We start from the raw sequence: 13,383 nt of genomic DNA, 5'->3' as shown, positions 1-13,383 counted from the left end.
AGGGGAGGTGGGGGGGCTTGTCGCGGAATGCCGGCTTAGACCTACCCCGCGTTAGGTACTTAAGTCGTGTAGTCTTCAAAGGTCAATTACGGTATATTTACAGCCGGCCGACAAAATATGACTTTAAATTCTTGTAAAGCAAGTAAAATAACATAGAAAAACGCCAATTGCCACAGTCTAGCTCACCGCGGACAGCCGGCTTAGAATTACCATAGGATGGACTCTGTAAAAATTTCAAGATTCCTTTTCCACAGGTCTACAAAAACAATGCTTCCTCTCCATTATTCCTTCTAAAACTGCAGCTAAAGTAGATTCATAATTGTCTTTAATATCCTGGGTAATTCTATATATTAGCTCCGCGCCTGTTTTTACCTTTTCAACTGGTTTGTTCTACACTTTTAGGTGTTCTGCTACTGGCGGTGCATCTGTTTGTTGTCAGCCAAATGGAATGTCCCTTTGCCGTGTTTAGTACTAGCCGGGGGGGGGGGGGACCCATATGTTAAGTTCTTGCACTTGCAGGACGGGATATGAACCGTTCGAAACAAACCCGTACTCTGTCTTGTGGAGATCGCGTATGGAAACCACTTGTTGGATGGACTTTGGGGGTTAATTACAGGTTAATTAGACTCAAGTGCCAATAATGAAAGGTAAATTCATAATTAGCAACCAAAAACCTGTAAAAAAGTCAAGTTATACTTACGTTGGCGACACGGAGCTACCCTATAGTTCTACCATATCCTGTGCCAAAAAAACTTAAGAGGGGAAAAACTATCTCGTGTGAAAGTCCACTTGTAATTTTGCTTGCTCTAATTGGGCAAGCAAAACCAAGTGTGAAAGAGGTCTTCAAAAAACTACTTCCATATTAACCCGATAAGCAGCAGCCTGTAAAAGGACAACAAATAGGGGTACAGTCTCTAATTCTAGGTTAGGTTAAGTGCTGGTAGGTTCAAGTTAAGATGCATACCTGATATTTTACTCTTATATGATTTATGATTCCTAAACAAGTTATTATGGGTTGGATGGCCGTATTTATTTTCCTCTTGCCTAAAAGTCCCAGTTACCTAGCCTAGTAACTTGTCTACCAATGCTGTACACATGGGGCAGGTGTAAATGATTACACAATCAATTTTACAATGACCAAATTCATCAAATCAAAACCCATATCTTACACTGGGTTGACTGCAGACGGGGAGAATAAGCTGCCTCAAAAATGGCCAAAATTATTTATAGAAAATTGGAGGCATAGCCCTATCCCGGCCAAGTAAGGGTACGCAATCCCCAAGATTAGGCCTGTTCAAGTGTACTAATTTTTTTTTGGCAATGTTCAGCGAAAAAACATCCTCACTGCAGTTCATCCTTGAAACAATTTATTAGCCTAGCCTATATGCATAGGCTCCACTTTGACTGTAACATTCACCATAATTTTATTTGTCACACTAGGTCTATTACGTATTACTTTATGTGTTTCATCCATTTTACTAATTATATTCATGTTGTATTACCGTGGTCTAGCAAATGGAGCACTACCCTACAAAAAGCCCTGGCTAGCCAAGTCAGCCTACCATAACTTAATAGATTGCATATTTAGCCTATTCGCTCATAAACTTAAAGTTGGTAAATCTAAGCGGCTGTCCATGGGTGAGCTAGACTATGGCAGGTGACGTTTTTCTATGTTATTTTACTTGTTTTACAACAATTTAAAAGTAATATTTTGTCGGCCGGTTGTAACTGTTGTAATTGACCTTTGTAGACTACACGACTTGAATTACCTAACGCGGGGGTAGGTCTAAAATGGAGCACCCCCTCCATAGCTAATACGGCAAAAAAAGCCTAAAAATACCAACCTAACGTACCGTAGGGATGTTTACTGGTTACAATTTTGCCGTATTAGCCATGGAGGGGGTGGTAACTTAATAGATTGCGTGTATATTACAGTCGGCCGACAAAATATTACGCTAAATTCTTGTCAAGTAAAATAACATAGAAAAACGTCAATTGCCATAGTCTAGCTCACCGCGGACAGCCGGCTTAGAATTACCTTAAAGTTTAGCTTAGTCACAGAATAATGGAGAATTCATCAATACAAGTTTCTCACTTTACCTTTTCATGAAGACAAGCACGAGGTAGGTGGTACTGAAAAAACGGACACCCACGAGATCAACAACACACACATTCAATTCTTATCTCCACAGTAACAGGCCGATAGGGGACGGGGGACTGTTCATAGGACAGAACTGATGTTGTCCGTTTTCTTTGCTATTTTGCCACGGACCACGGAATGACGGATGTGACCGTGATGCGTATTCAGTACTGGGGTTTAATTAGTGTATATGTTTCAGGAACTTGGTACACAAAATATTCAAAGAAAAATCGTACATTTTATTTGCCTTACAATATAATAAAAATACTTCGGGGATCAGAAACATAACTCATAATAAATTAATGTTTAATGATAATATAACATGATAAATATCAAAAGATATATTTGACAAGAAATTACAAATTAGTAAATATATCTTAACAGTTCATGTAACTTGTATTAGATTATTTACATGACTTAGGTAATAGGAGGTAAAAGAATATATACAGAAAAATATACACGTTTTGTATTTAAATATAGTTTTTGTGAAGAAGAGGATGTGTTTTCCAGGAAGGAATAGCACTTGGTGTCTTGTATCCTCATCCTGACTTCAAAATTCTTTGCACTTAAAAAATTACAGTATTTCCAAGAGCTGCATTTTCATAAAATTAACTTTCCATGTTCATCAGTAGCTTAGAACTATAAACCTCTACCAGAGGCACTATCCAAGAAGAATCGAGTCACGTCATTCTAAATCTTGTTCTCTTTCTACTCTTTAAACACACTCAAACCACTCTGCAAACTTTCTATCTTTAAAACATGTGTTAAAATCTTGACACGATCATTCAATAAAGTGCTAGGTAGTTTAGTAAAATAGCTAAAGATTTAATAGATACAGTATGAAGATTCATTGTACATTTATCTCATAAGCTATACATTAGAACTGACTTAGGTTAAGGATGCATTTACAGGCACGGCCGTGTGATTATTGACGGTGGGAAGGGAGGCTGATATTGTAGTTGTCGTTGCATTACAGTTGCTACTACTGCCGTCGAAGCCTTTGTTGGCAGTCGAGGCGTCATTGCTGTTGCTGCTGCCACTACTGTTTGTCTGTTCCTGTGGTGCTGAATTCTGTAACCCAGTTTTATTGGATTCATTTGCCGCCATGTTCTTCTCAATGATGGAAAACAAATCAATCAGGTTGTCCAAACCCAGGAGATAGCCGTCTTCATGAGTACCTTCTGACCAGGGGCTGCGATGGGTGACGTGCACATTCTCTGGCAAGGGGATCGTCTTGGCAAAGTCAATCATACGGACAGTAGCTGACGTGTCGTTGTGTACAAACAGTAGAGAGCTGCCTATAAGCTGAAAAGAAAAACAAACGAATTTTGAGAGCGCATTATAAAGCTACAATACAAACAAAATGATATGCTGGTGTCGATAAGGAACAATGTTAAAAATCTTTTTTTTAATGACACTTCATATATAAAGTCGGATGGCAAGGTAATGAAAAACATGGCATTCTCATGGTTCACAAATTTAGCATGATTAATACAATAGAGAAGTGCAGAGATAAGAACAAAATACAGCCATTTCCCAAAATTCATATCACTCAAGAACTCCACTTGCAGAGTAATTAAGTGTCATGGTGATTGAGCGTAAAATCACTTTGGTTCAGATTTTTGTTTTTGTAGGGAAGGGGGTTGTACCTCAGAAAATCTAATACTTTCTATAAACTAAACTAAAATAATTCCAAGGCAACGCGCCAAATTAACTTTCCTTTGTAAATAGATTGCCTGTTTGGGTTCACACTGTTGCAAAAATTTACAAATTTATGTCGAAGACCATGACAACAATCTGCCATAGCACTTGGGACTGATGTAAACTATTCCATTGCGACATATTACTACCTGAAAGGGGTTTTGTTTTGTGTTTTATACTTTTCACAGTTAATGTATAACTGTTCATTGAAATATTGTTTTTACGTCTTTACATCTCAAAAATTTCTTTACTACTTCAACATCAAATTTCATTATACTTCAGTGACCAGAGTTACTGTTCTGTTTCATGCACACCAATTATCGTTCAACCAAGGGAACATCCACGAAATGCGGATCTTGATAATGATTTTAGAAAAAAAAAAAACATGATATTCAAGGGACTTACCAAGTTCTTGAGTAATACATCACTAATGTTAGCATTCATCAAAAAGCCCTCCTAAGGCAAATTCCTATCAGAGGGAAAGCACACCAAGTGAATTTTTACGAGCAGCACAGCATGTAACCAATATTAGCCTCAAGGACGATTTATTTAGAAATCAAAGCTAACATGGGGTTATACCAAAAATCACGATTTTTCCGATTGAACAACACGCTATTGAAAATGATAAAGCTCATTTACATGGTGCTATACTAGTACTTTTAAGTCAACGTAAACTAAACAAGTTAATTGTAGCATTAATGTGGTAGTGTACATCATCATATTTAAAATTTCAACCAGGCCACTGAGTAGGTGTACAGAAACACGATAACTAGAATGAGTACTTTTTTGTTAAAGAGTACAGTATAATTAATGTAGACTTAACCAACGACGAAGGCTTAGCAAATGAGAGTAAAATAGACAAAGATATAAGTTGAGACGATCAGAAATGACATAAAAACACATTAGTGACGTGGTAAAAATTTACAGTTCCAAGTGGCCCTATCAGCGCCGAGCACTAGTACAGTGATAGTCATACATAATGCAGAAACTGCACAAGACAGGGTGATTGATATTTCTTGGAATTATGAAGGGTACATACTGTACTTGAATACTGAAATATTCTGAGGGAAATATAATTAGCAGTCCTAAAATTTCAAAAATACTTCTTAGATTTTTGTGATCAACAACGCATTCATCTAAAGTGACTTCTGCATCTGTTGGGGTAAAAATCGTAACTCAATTTTCGACCTGTTCCCTTCATCCGATGGACTTGAAGTTTTGCATGGTTATTCAATTCCGGTGACAATACAACCTTACATGATCAGTAGGTCAGCACTGACCTTTAGTGACCCTACAGTGACCTCTCCCAGTATCTCAGGATTTGTATGAAACTTAGGATTTTTCATACCTTCTTTGACTCGGTAGAATAAGTTAATAACTCTATTGATTTTTCAAACCTTCTTTGGCTCGACAGGATATCACATTCAATTTCGTTAGCTACAATCATAAATCCATAAATTGGTTACAAGTTCTGACAAAACGTAAGAGTATAAAATAAAAAAAAATTAAAACATGCTTTTATTAAAATGCTCTAAAATGTAAAAAAAAAAAAAATTTTCAGACAAGGGTTTTCTTACAAATCATCATGCCTACAAAAATAAAAGCATGGGCACCACACATGAAAGAAAATGCTACCAGAAATAAAAGAATACATTTCTTTTCTTGTAGCATTTTCTTCCATGCTTGGCTCCTACGCTTTTACTTTTTTTTTATTTTTTCCCTTGGGGTCAGTTTAAAATCCACATAAAAATAGAACGGGCAAAGGAGTTGTCTTTACCTCGTGAGAGTTGAAGAAAGGAGATGCTTCCAGGGTCACTTTAATCGATTTCAACTGCTGAACATAACGACTCTGAAAAGAAGAATTTCAGGAGAAGTTCAGAGAGCGATGCCTTTGGACTGACATGTAATATACTTGCAGGTAAGGCTATTAAAATAGCTACAAAAATTCGCGCTTTTAACGATGAGGATGTCTGGGGCTTATAGGGGGCTAAGAACTGCCCCAATTCATCCAATCCCAAAGATACACTTAAACAAATTCCTGATCTCGGCAAAAAAGAGGCTGATGAAAGGATAATAAAATCTATTAATCACAGGATCTTCATCAAATCAAACGTCTTCAAATTCAAAAGTATGGACTTGGGGGGAGGGGCGGGTTGTCACTTACAGCAGCGTGTGGATATCCTTGCAGAAAACTGTTGAGGGCTGAGAGGACTTGCTCTCTGGTCCTTGTTGTCTTAAAATCTTTGCTGGAGGTTCCGTCTCCTCTTCTCACACCTTCTATTCTGAAGCCCTGGGTGGCTGTAGAAGATATGGTCTCTCTCCATACCATGTACCTGGATAATAATATTTCAATTAATTTACCTTCATGCCAGCTATAAACATATATTTCATGGCAGCATGAGTGAGAGTTATTAAGACCGAGGGGTAACGTGCCTTTTGGGTTAATTTATATATAGACTGCATCTAAGTTCTTTTTATAATCAAAACTAGCAAAAGAATAAATGTCATTTATTACAAAAATGTATGATGGCTATAAACATACCCCCACGTACATAAGTTACCCCCAGTAAAAAGGGCTTGAAACCATTAACGTGCAAAGATAAAAATTACTATGAATTTTAACAAATCCGTTTTTATGAGGTTGGCCTCTTGCCTTACTAAGGTTAGTCTCAATCCTGTTCGTTCACTTTTCTCTCCTCTATCATACACAGGCTAGACAAGGACACCAGGCTACCCGCCCCATCAGCCTCAGTCTAAAACACACTAAAATACACTATCGACAAATTTAAAATTAAAACGAGAGAAAATATCTCTCTCTAGCTGTTTCTGTGTATACATTTGGGGCCTATCGTACAGTAAGGACCACAATTACTTATAATAAAATAAAACACGAGTTACAACGTTATTAAAGTGTACAAACGCACCTTTGTTCTTCAAAGACTCAAGAAAATGGTGGTAAACTGGAGGAAAACAATAGTTAAAGAACTAAATTTTTGGACCACGGCTCGCATATTTATTATCATAACTTAACTTCATGTTTGAGTAACTTTTGATGAATTATTACTTGGACAGACAATTTAAACATAGTTTAACGATCATAAGCTGGCAAAGTTCGTAACATGGTGTGTGTAGCTACATGATCCCCGAAACTCGAACTTACGTTCCTGAACTCTGATTTATAATTTGCCTCCAAAAAAATTATATGCTACGAATTAGTCTCCTGTGTTTAATCAACCTTTGGTATGAAACTGCTTAGGCATTTAAACCAAAAACAATATTCAACTTATAATAAAGACCTCGCCTAATTAACAAACAGTTCATTACTTGAATTCCATCCATAATTAGACATGGGAAGTTTATGCTGATGACCTACTTAAAAGTCATGACCTCAGAGTTAGGAATTTATGAATGTTAATAAGTCTCAAAGCCGACGTGTGATTACATACCCAATACCAGCTTCTTGTACAATTACAACATATTCGTATTACAAGGTGAAATAAATACACATGGTAATTACGTCAAACGGTGTTCAAGGGATCTCTAGGTAACAGAATATTATTCACACCAAGCGAACAGGAGGCGTTGTATTCATTATTCATTCTTCAATGTCAAGACAACAATTACGCCATTCACTAGGGGCATCTCTTACACCCACCTGGGTTTCGTCACAGCTTTGGCTCTGTGTTCTTGTTCTGTGGGGGCCTTCGGGTCGATCTGCACCATCTTGTCATACATGTCCTGCAGGAATTAACACAGGTTTTTGGTAAGGAATGTTAAAAAGAAGAAACTTTTGTTTTATTTATAAAATCTTCATATTTCTCCTTTAAAAGAAACGAAACTATCATACAACTTCACTGTCTCCACTTACATCAAATGACATGTGCTTTAGATCTACGAAAGAAATTATTATATCGATAAAATTTGATATTAATAGAAACATAAAGGTTTCCAAACTCTAATTTTCAATCAGTTTGGCTACAAAATTAATTTCATTAAAATTCCTCCATTTCTGTTGTCCACAGTCTAACTGAACAACACCAGACTCTAAGTGATTTTATCTCTATTACACTTCTGACATTAGCTAACACTTTATAACCATTAATATCAGTCTCACTAATTTTCCACAAGAATGGTTCAGTGTCACATGAAGGGTTTTATTTGAACGTACTGACTGGTCAATTATTTTTACACAAAAATCTTACTTGGACCAGGAATACTGAACCAAAAGAATTCGGATTCCTTACTAAAAGTAATAAAAATAATACTAATAATGTCTTAATTTAGGCGATATTGTTCTCTAAGTATATAAGATATTATACAGTTTTAAATCTACAACAATGAAAAACCACGCACATAATTTACTTTATATAATTTCTGTTGAATTTTATATATCTTTTTATTTTTACTTAATATATGCAACTGTATTTGTATTTTTCTTTGATATATATATATATATATATATATATATATATATATATATATATATATATATATATATATATATATATATATATTCCAATACAAAAATGGCTTTCCCTGCATCCTTGTACCACATTTTCTTCTAAGCAAAGATATATAACACCAAATTTCAATGCTCACATAACAAGTAATCTCTCAGGATCCTAATTTTCATATTCGGAAGAGGTTTTGAAATGGCATTAAAGTCTCATATAATAAGCAGACATGAACATTAAAGGAGGTGGACGACGAAACACACAAAACTATTGAGTAACGACGTTAAACAATATAATGGCACAAAAAAGAGGAAGGGTAAAAACGGAGGCGTAATCAACGTAAATAAGAAAATTATCATAAAAAGCGACATTTAGAATTTATGTATTACAGATGGGCAGAACGAACTGTTAATAAAAACTTAACAGGTATTGCACTTGAAGCTGTAATACTTAATTAATGCAGCCATTTATTAAAATTCGATTATTTGTTGGAGCAAAAAAAAAAAAAAAAAAAAAAATCAGACACATTAAACCTCTGTAAATCAAACCTTATTGGAATGGAATCTTGCGTGAGCACTGACTTTAGTTGTATATATATAATGTTTACCTACTCTACACCAACCCTCTACTACTACTATTACGTCAGCAAATGAGCAGTAATTAGAAGTGGAATGCTAAGCTAAAATACTGCTGGAGTACGTGAAAATAATATGCATTACTATAGTTCGCTCTTCAAATGAAGTGAGTTTCCAATTTGTTCAACTTTCTCATTTACCTAAAGCACGGTTTACACGCTACGATAAATTGTAGCGATTTATTGTAATGAAAAGGTTGTTACAATTTGTCGTTACGTGTAAACAGGAGATCGTAGCGATTTATTGTAGCGGTCTCCTGTTTAAATTGTAGCGATTTATTGTAGTGAAAAGGTTGTTACAATTTGTCGTTACGTGTAAACAGGAGATCGTAGCGATTTATTGTAGCGATCTCCTGTTTACACGTAACGACAAATTGTAACAACCTTTTCATTACAATAAATCGCTACAATTTATCGTAGCGTGTAAACCGTGCTTAACTGTAGTCTGAATTGCGATTTAATACATTCTTTGCTACAAGTAGAGTGAATTGCCTTTTAAAGTAGCATAACTGCTAAATGTGCTGTAAATTACAGTTCTTTTAAATATAATTTGACAAAAAACAGTTAATTACAAAAACATACCCACTGTCGGCGAATCCTGCTAAGCTATGAAGACAAACCTTCATTATACACCAATTATGAAGACAAATTTTTTTTAATATATTACACAACCCAAATGGCTGACGAGGAACCAGAAATGGTTGAATACCGTAGCAGACATTGAGTGGTTAACCCCTTTTATCCAATATTCCAGTAGACAAACGCTACCCTTCATATTTGAGATGATATCCTCAATTACTACGTTTCATCTTTTCCCAGGATTAGTGGTTTCCTTTAATACTGACAGACACACTCATCATGCTGAAGCAAGGTTGAAGCTCCTGTGTAAAATACCTCAACAGCTCCACTGTCATTTAACACCCTTTTACGCACATGCCTCATGACCAACATGGTGAAACCACTACATGCATTGCTTCATTCACCTGTGCCCAAACTGAACTCTCGCTATTCACACTTCCACACGCATACAAAATATCTCTAGTTATGGATAAAAAACAACAGTAAAACAAATGCTCAGAACCATCCACAACAAAACGCCCTACCTTTCTCAACTTGGGTTTCTCTCTCGCTTTGGCCAACTCGTCTTCGAGGTAGGTTCGCACGCCCATCTTGATGTCCATGACGCAGGGGAGCTCGAAGTCACTTAGCAAGTCTTGCAACTGCAAGTACTTTTCGCCGTCAGTTCCTTCCACCTGGGTTGAGACGAGTGGGAAATTTTTCGTTACATTTTGATTCAAAATTTTGCAAGAAATGGCGACATAAAAGTTATCTATGAGGATCTATTCGTTTGTAATCATAATATATTATGGCTGGTACATGTCATTAAAATACAATGAAATTTTCAGAAACGTGGGCAATTTTAAAAGCACACTTCAAAATGTCATATGACTATTAGATACCTAAGTAAATAACGTCATAACTGAAAATAAGTACTGATAGCAATGATAATGAAATACTTCACGAAGGTTCCCATAATTTTATGACTAAAGCCTAGAAAGCATAGGATATAACTCAACCGTGTGACTTGAGGGTATAAAGACGCGCACATAAACAACGCTACAAAAAAAATCCTGATGAAATGTAAAAGAATTAAGGCCACACACCACATAATAAAAATAAAGACAAAAATAAAGGAATCTCAACTAACCGGCATTGAAACACTTGAGGTACAAACCACTTGACAATGATCTGATAATTAAAAGCTGACCTCACGATGAAATATGAAAGAACATAATATTTGCCATTCATTACTTTAGAGTTGACGTTGCATTTGCTTATAACCCCAGAATGCATAAAAATAATAATAACTGAAAATAAATAATAACAACAACATAAAAATAATAATTACCATGAAAGCCAATAGGAACAAAAGACGAAAATATATAAATCATCTATGTTTACAATTCTAACCATTCTATTTACCCAAATCAGTTAGCCAGTGTGACGACTGAATTCCAGCAAAACTTCCTAAAATAAATACGACTGAGCATTGCAAAAACAGTAAAATTCTTATCGCTTTCATTTCTTTCACTCACGTTAAATTCATAAAATTCTCTCATACATGACTTATTTAATTGTTCGTTTCAGTTTTATAATTGTATTTCGTAGTTAAGTTCAGCAAATGACAACGCTTACATATCATTTTGTCTTAAAACAATGAAAATGTTACTGTTATTCAGTGGTTTTCGTAATAAAGTGTCTCTTCAACACAAACGCACCAAGAAGATTGTTGCCGACTGGATGAACCAAGCGGCTGCCCGAATAGCACAGACCCGTTTTGAATTTTAGCAGATATGTGAGAAGGAGATCAATGACTGACTTAATAGTACCGCGAATACTAAAACATATTCAAGGACGTATTTTCGGAAAAGTAACAGAACCTACAATGATTCTTTTACTCTATACGGCAATGGTAAAAAGTTAGGCAGCATTCAAATCATCAACAATAGGTAAAAAAGGGAAATGTATAAGTGACGTAATTACCGAATTGCATCCTATGGCCTTCATTTACTCTGATTAAAATAGTTATGAATGTAGGTAAATAAAAAAAAAAGACTACACTTACCACACCCATGTAGAGGGGCACGTATGGGCGGAGCACATCCTTCATGATCGCCTCAAGGGCCTTCTCTTCAGGAGGACACAACTTCTTCAGGATAGTTCCCTGCTTATAACCTGCCCTGAAGTTTCCTGCAATGAGTTAATGAATTTGGCTGACTGAAGCTGAAGTTAAAATTTCTTTCATGTACGGTACAGCAAAAAGGGACGGACTGATGTATATTGATCAAATGAACAGGTGCCACTTGAGCGGTGACGATCAAGGAAGGAAGGAAGGTAGTCACAGGTATGCAAAAAAAAAAAAAAACTAATTAAGGGAAAGCTTGGGAAAAGTGAAGCACTGTGCAAAATAAGGTGAGTAAATTCTCCTTGCCCTTTGAAACTTTGTTTGAGATGACAAACAAACGTTTGGACTTCATAATTTAAGAGACAATTTGACCATCAGCATATTATAACGAATTTAAAAAGCAAATGTTGATCAACAATGCATAAAAATATATAGAATTAAATTCCTTTAAAAGACATTACCAAAACCTACGCACAGGAGAGAGAGAGAGAGAGAGAGAGAGAGAGAGAGAGAGAGAGAGAGAGAGAGAGAGAGAGAGAGAGAGAGAGAGAGAGAGAGAGATTGTTGAAATTAAGCAAAAGTAATTTTAAACTATACTAGCAACTCAATGTTGCGAACGATACAGATATAATAATAATAATAATAATAATAATAATAATAATAATAATAATAATAATAATAATAATAATAATAATAATACATTTAAGTTCCTAATGACCTCAACACAATACACCTAATGAGCCCAGAGTTGGATCACTTCGGCCGACTTTAATCCGCAGAGCTCCAAATGGTCAAACGCACCAAGGGCCATTTGGACGCCTTAGAATAAGACAAGAATTGGTTAAATGTGCCTCTAGCTATTCGGTGATATACCTAAATGGGGGAACATGACTGGCCACTTTCTTCAACTCATTATCAAGCGACTTTCGACAGCCATAATGAACAAAGAACAGGGTGGGTGTGTTCTACAGGAAGTAGAACATGTCATTACTTTCTACATTTATTCATATATTGTTACTTATTTATTCATTTCCTCCCGCACGACCTGTTTGATACACAGCACAGCTTCGATGTCAAGGTGCGTCAGTAATAATGAAAATAGCGATGCACCTCGCGAGTCTCATAACATCTTTATTCATCCCGGTATTCGCCCATAAATAGTCAAAAATAAATAGTGCGGCAAAAATAACCCCATTACTAGCTGCGTCAGGTGCTACATTGAATACATGAAGGAATTTCGGTTATATCAAGAAATCCTCTCTCTCTTTCACTCATTGAATACATGAAGGAATTTCGGGTATATCAAGAAATCCTCTCTCTCTCTCTCTCTCTCTCTCTCTCTCTCTCTCTCTCTCTCTCTCTCTCTCTCTCTCTCTCTCTCTCTCATTGAATATATGAAGCAATTTCCGGTATCTCAAAAATCCTCTCTTTTTTTCTCTCTCTCTCTCTCCTTATTGAATACATGAAGGAATTTCGGTTATATAATGAAATCCTCTCTCTCTCTCTCTCTCTCTTCATTGAATACATGAAAGAATTTCGGTTATATCAAGAAATCCTCTCTCTCTCTCTCTCTCTCTTCATTGAATACATGAAGGAATTTCGGTTATGTCAAGAAATCCTCTCTCTCTCTCTCTCTCTCTCTCTCTCTCTCTCTCTCTCTCTCTCTCTCTCTCTCCTCATTAAATACATGAAGGAATTTCGGTTACATCAAGAAATCCCCTCTCTCTCTCTCTCTCTCTCTCTCTCTCTCTCTCTCTCTCTCTCTCTC

At 36.0% G+C, this 13,383-nt stretch overlaps 1 protein-coding gene across 2 annotated transcripts in view; it reads right to left on the bottom strand.

Moving 5' to 3' along the window:
* Positions 1-2,432: 2,432 nt before the first annotated feature.
* Positions 2,433-13,383, bottom strand: part of LOC136855938 (uncharacterized) — a 684,984-nt gene continuing 674,033 nt past the window's right edge. For both annotated transcript variants that reach the window (XM_067133453.1, XM_067133464.1), the window contains exons 4-9: positions 11,556-11,680; positions 10,033-10,182; positions 7,497-7,579; positions 6,006-6,174; positions 5,619-5,690; positions 2,433-3,445 (exon numbers count right to left, since the gene is read on the bottom strand). In XM_067133453.1, the coding sequence (XP_066989554.1) occupies positions 3,029-3,445; positions 5,619-5,690; positions 6,006-6,174; positions 7,497-7,579; positions 10,033-10,182; positions 11,556-11,680 (1,016 nt within the window). In that variant the 3' untranslated portion in view covers positions 2,433-3,028. The remainder of the gene's footprint in view (positions 3,446-5,618; positions 5,691-6,005; positions 6,175-7,496; positions 7,580-10,032; positions 10,183-11,555; positions 11,681-13,383) is intronic.

The sequence above is a fragment of the Macrobrachium rosenbergii genome, chromosome 3 (genome assembly GCF_040412425.1).
Source record: "Macrobrachium rosenbergii isolate ZJJX-2024 chromosome 3, ASM4041242v1, whole genome shotgun sequence".
In the NCBI taxonomy this organism is placed as follows: domain Eukaryota; kingdom Metazoa; phylum Arthropoda; class Malacostraca; order Decapoda; family Palaemonidae; genus Macrobrachium; species Macrobrachium rosenbergii.
Note: the sequence above shows the minus strand (reverse complement) of the source record. Positions and strands in the feature narration are given on the sequence as shown.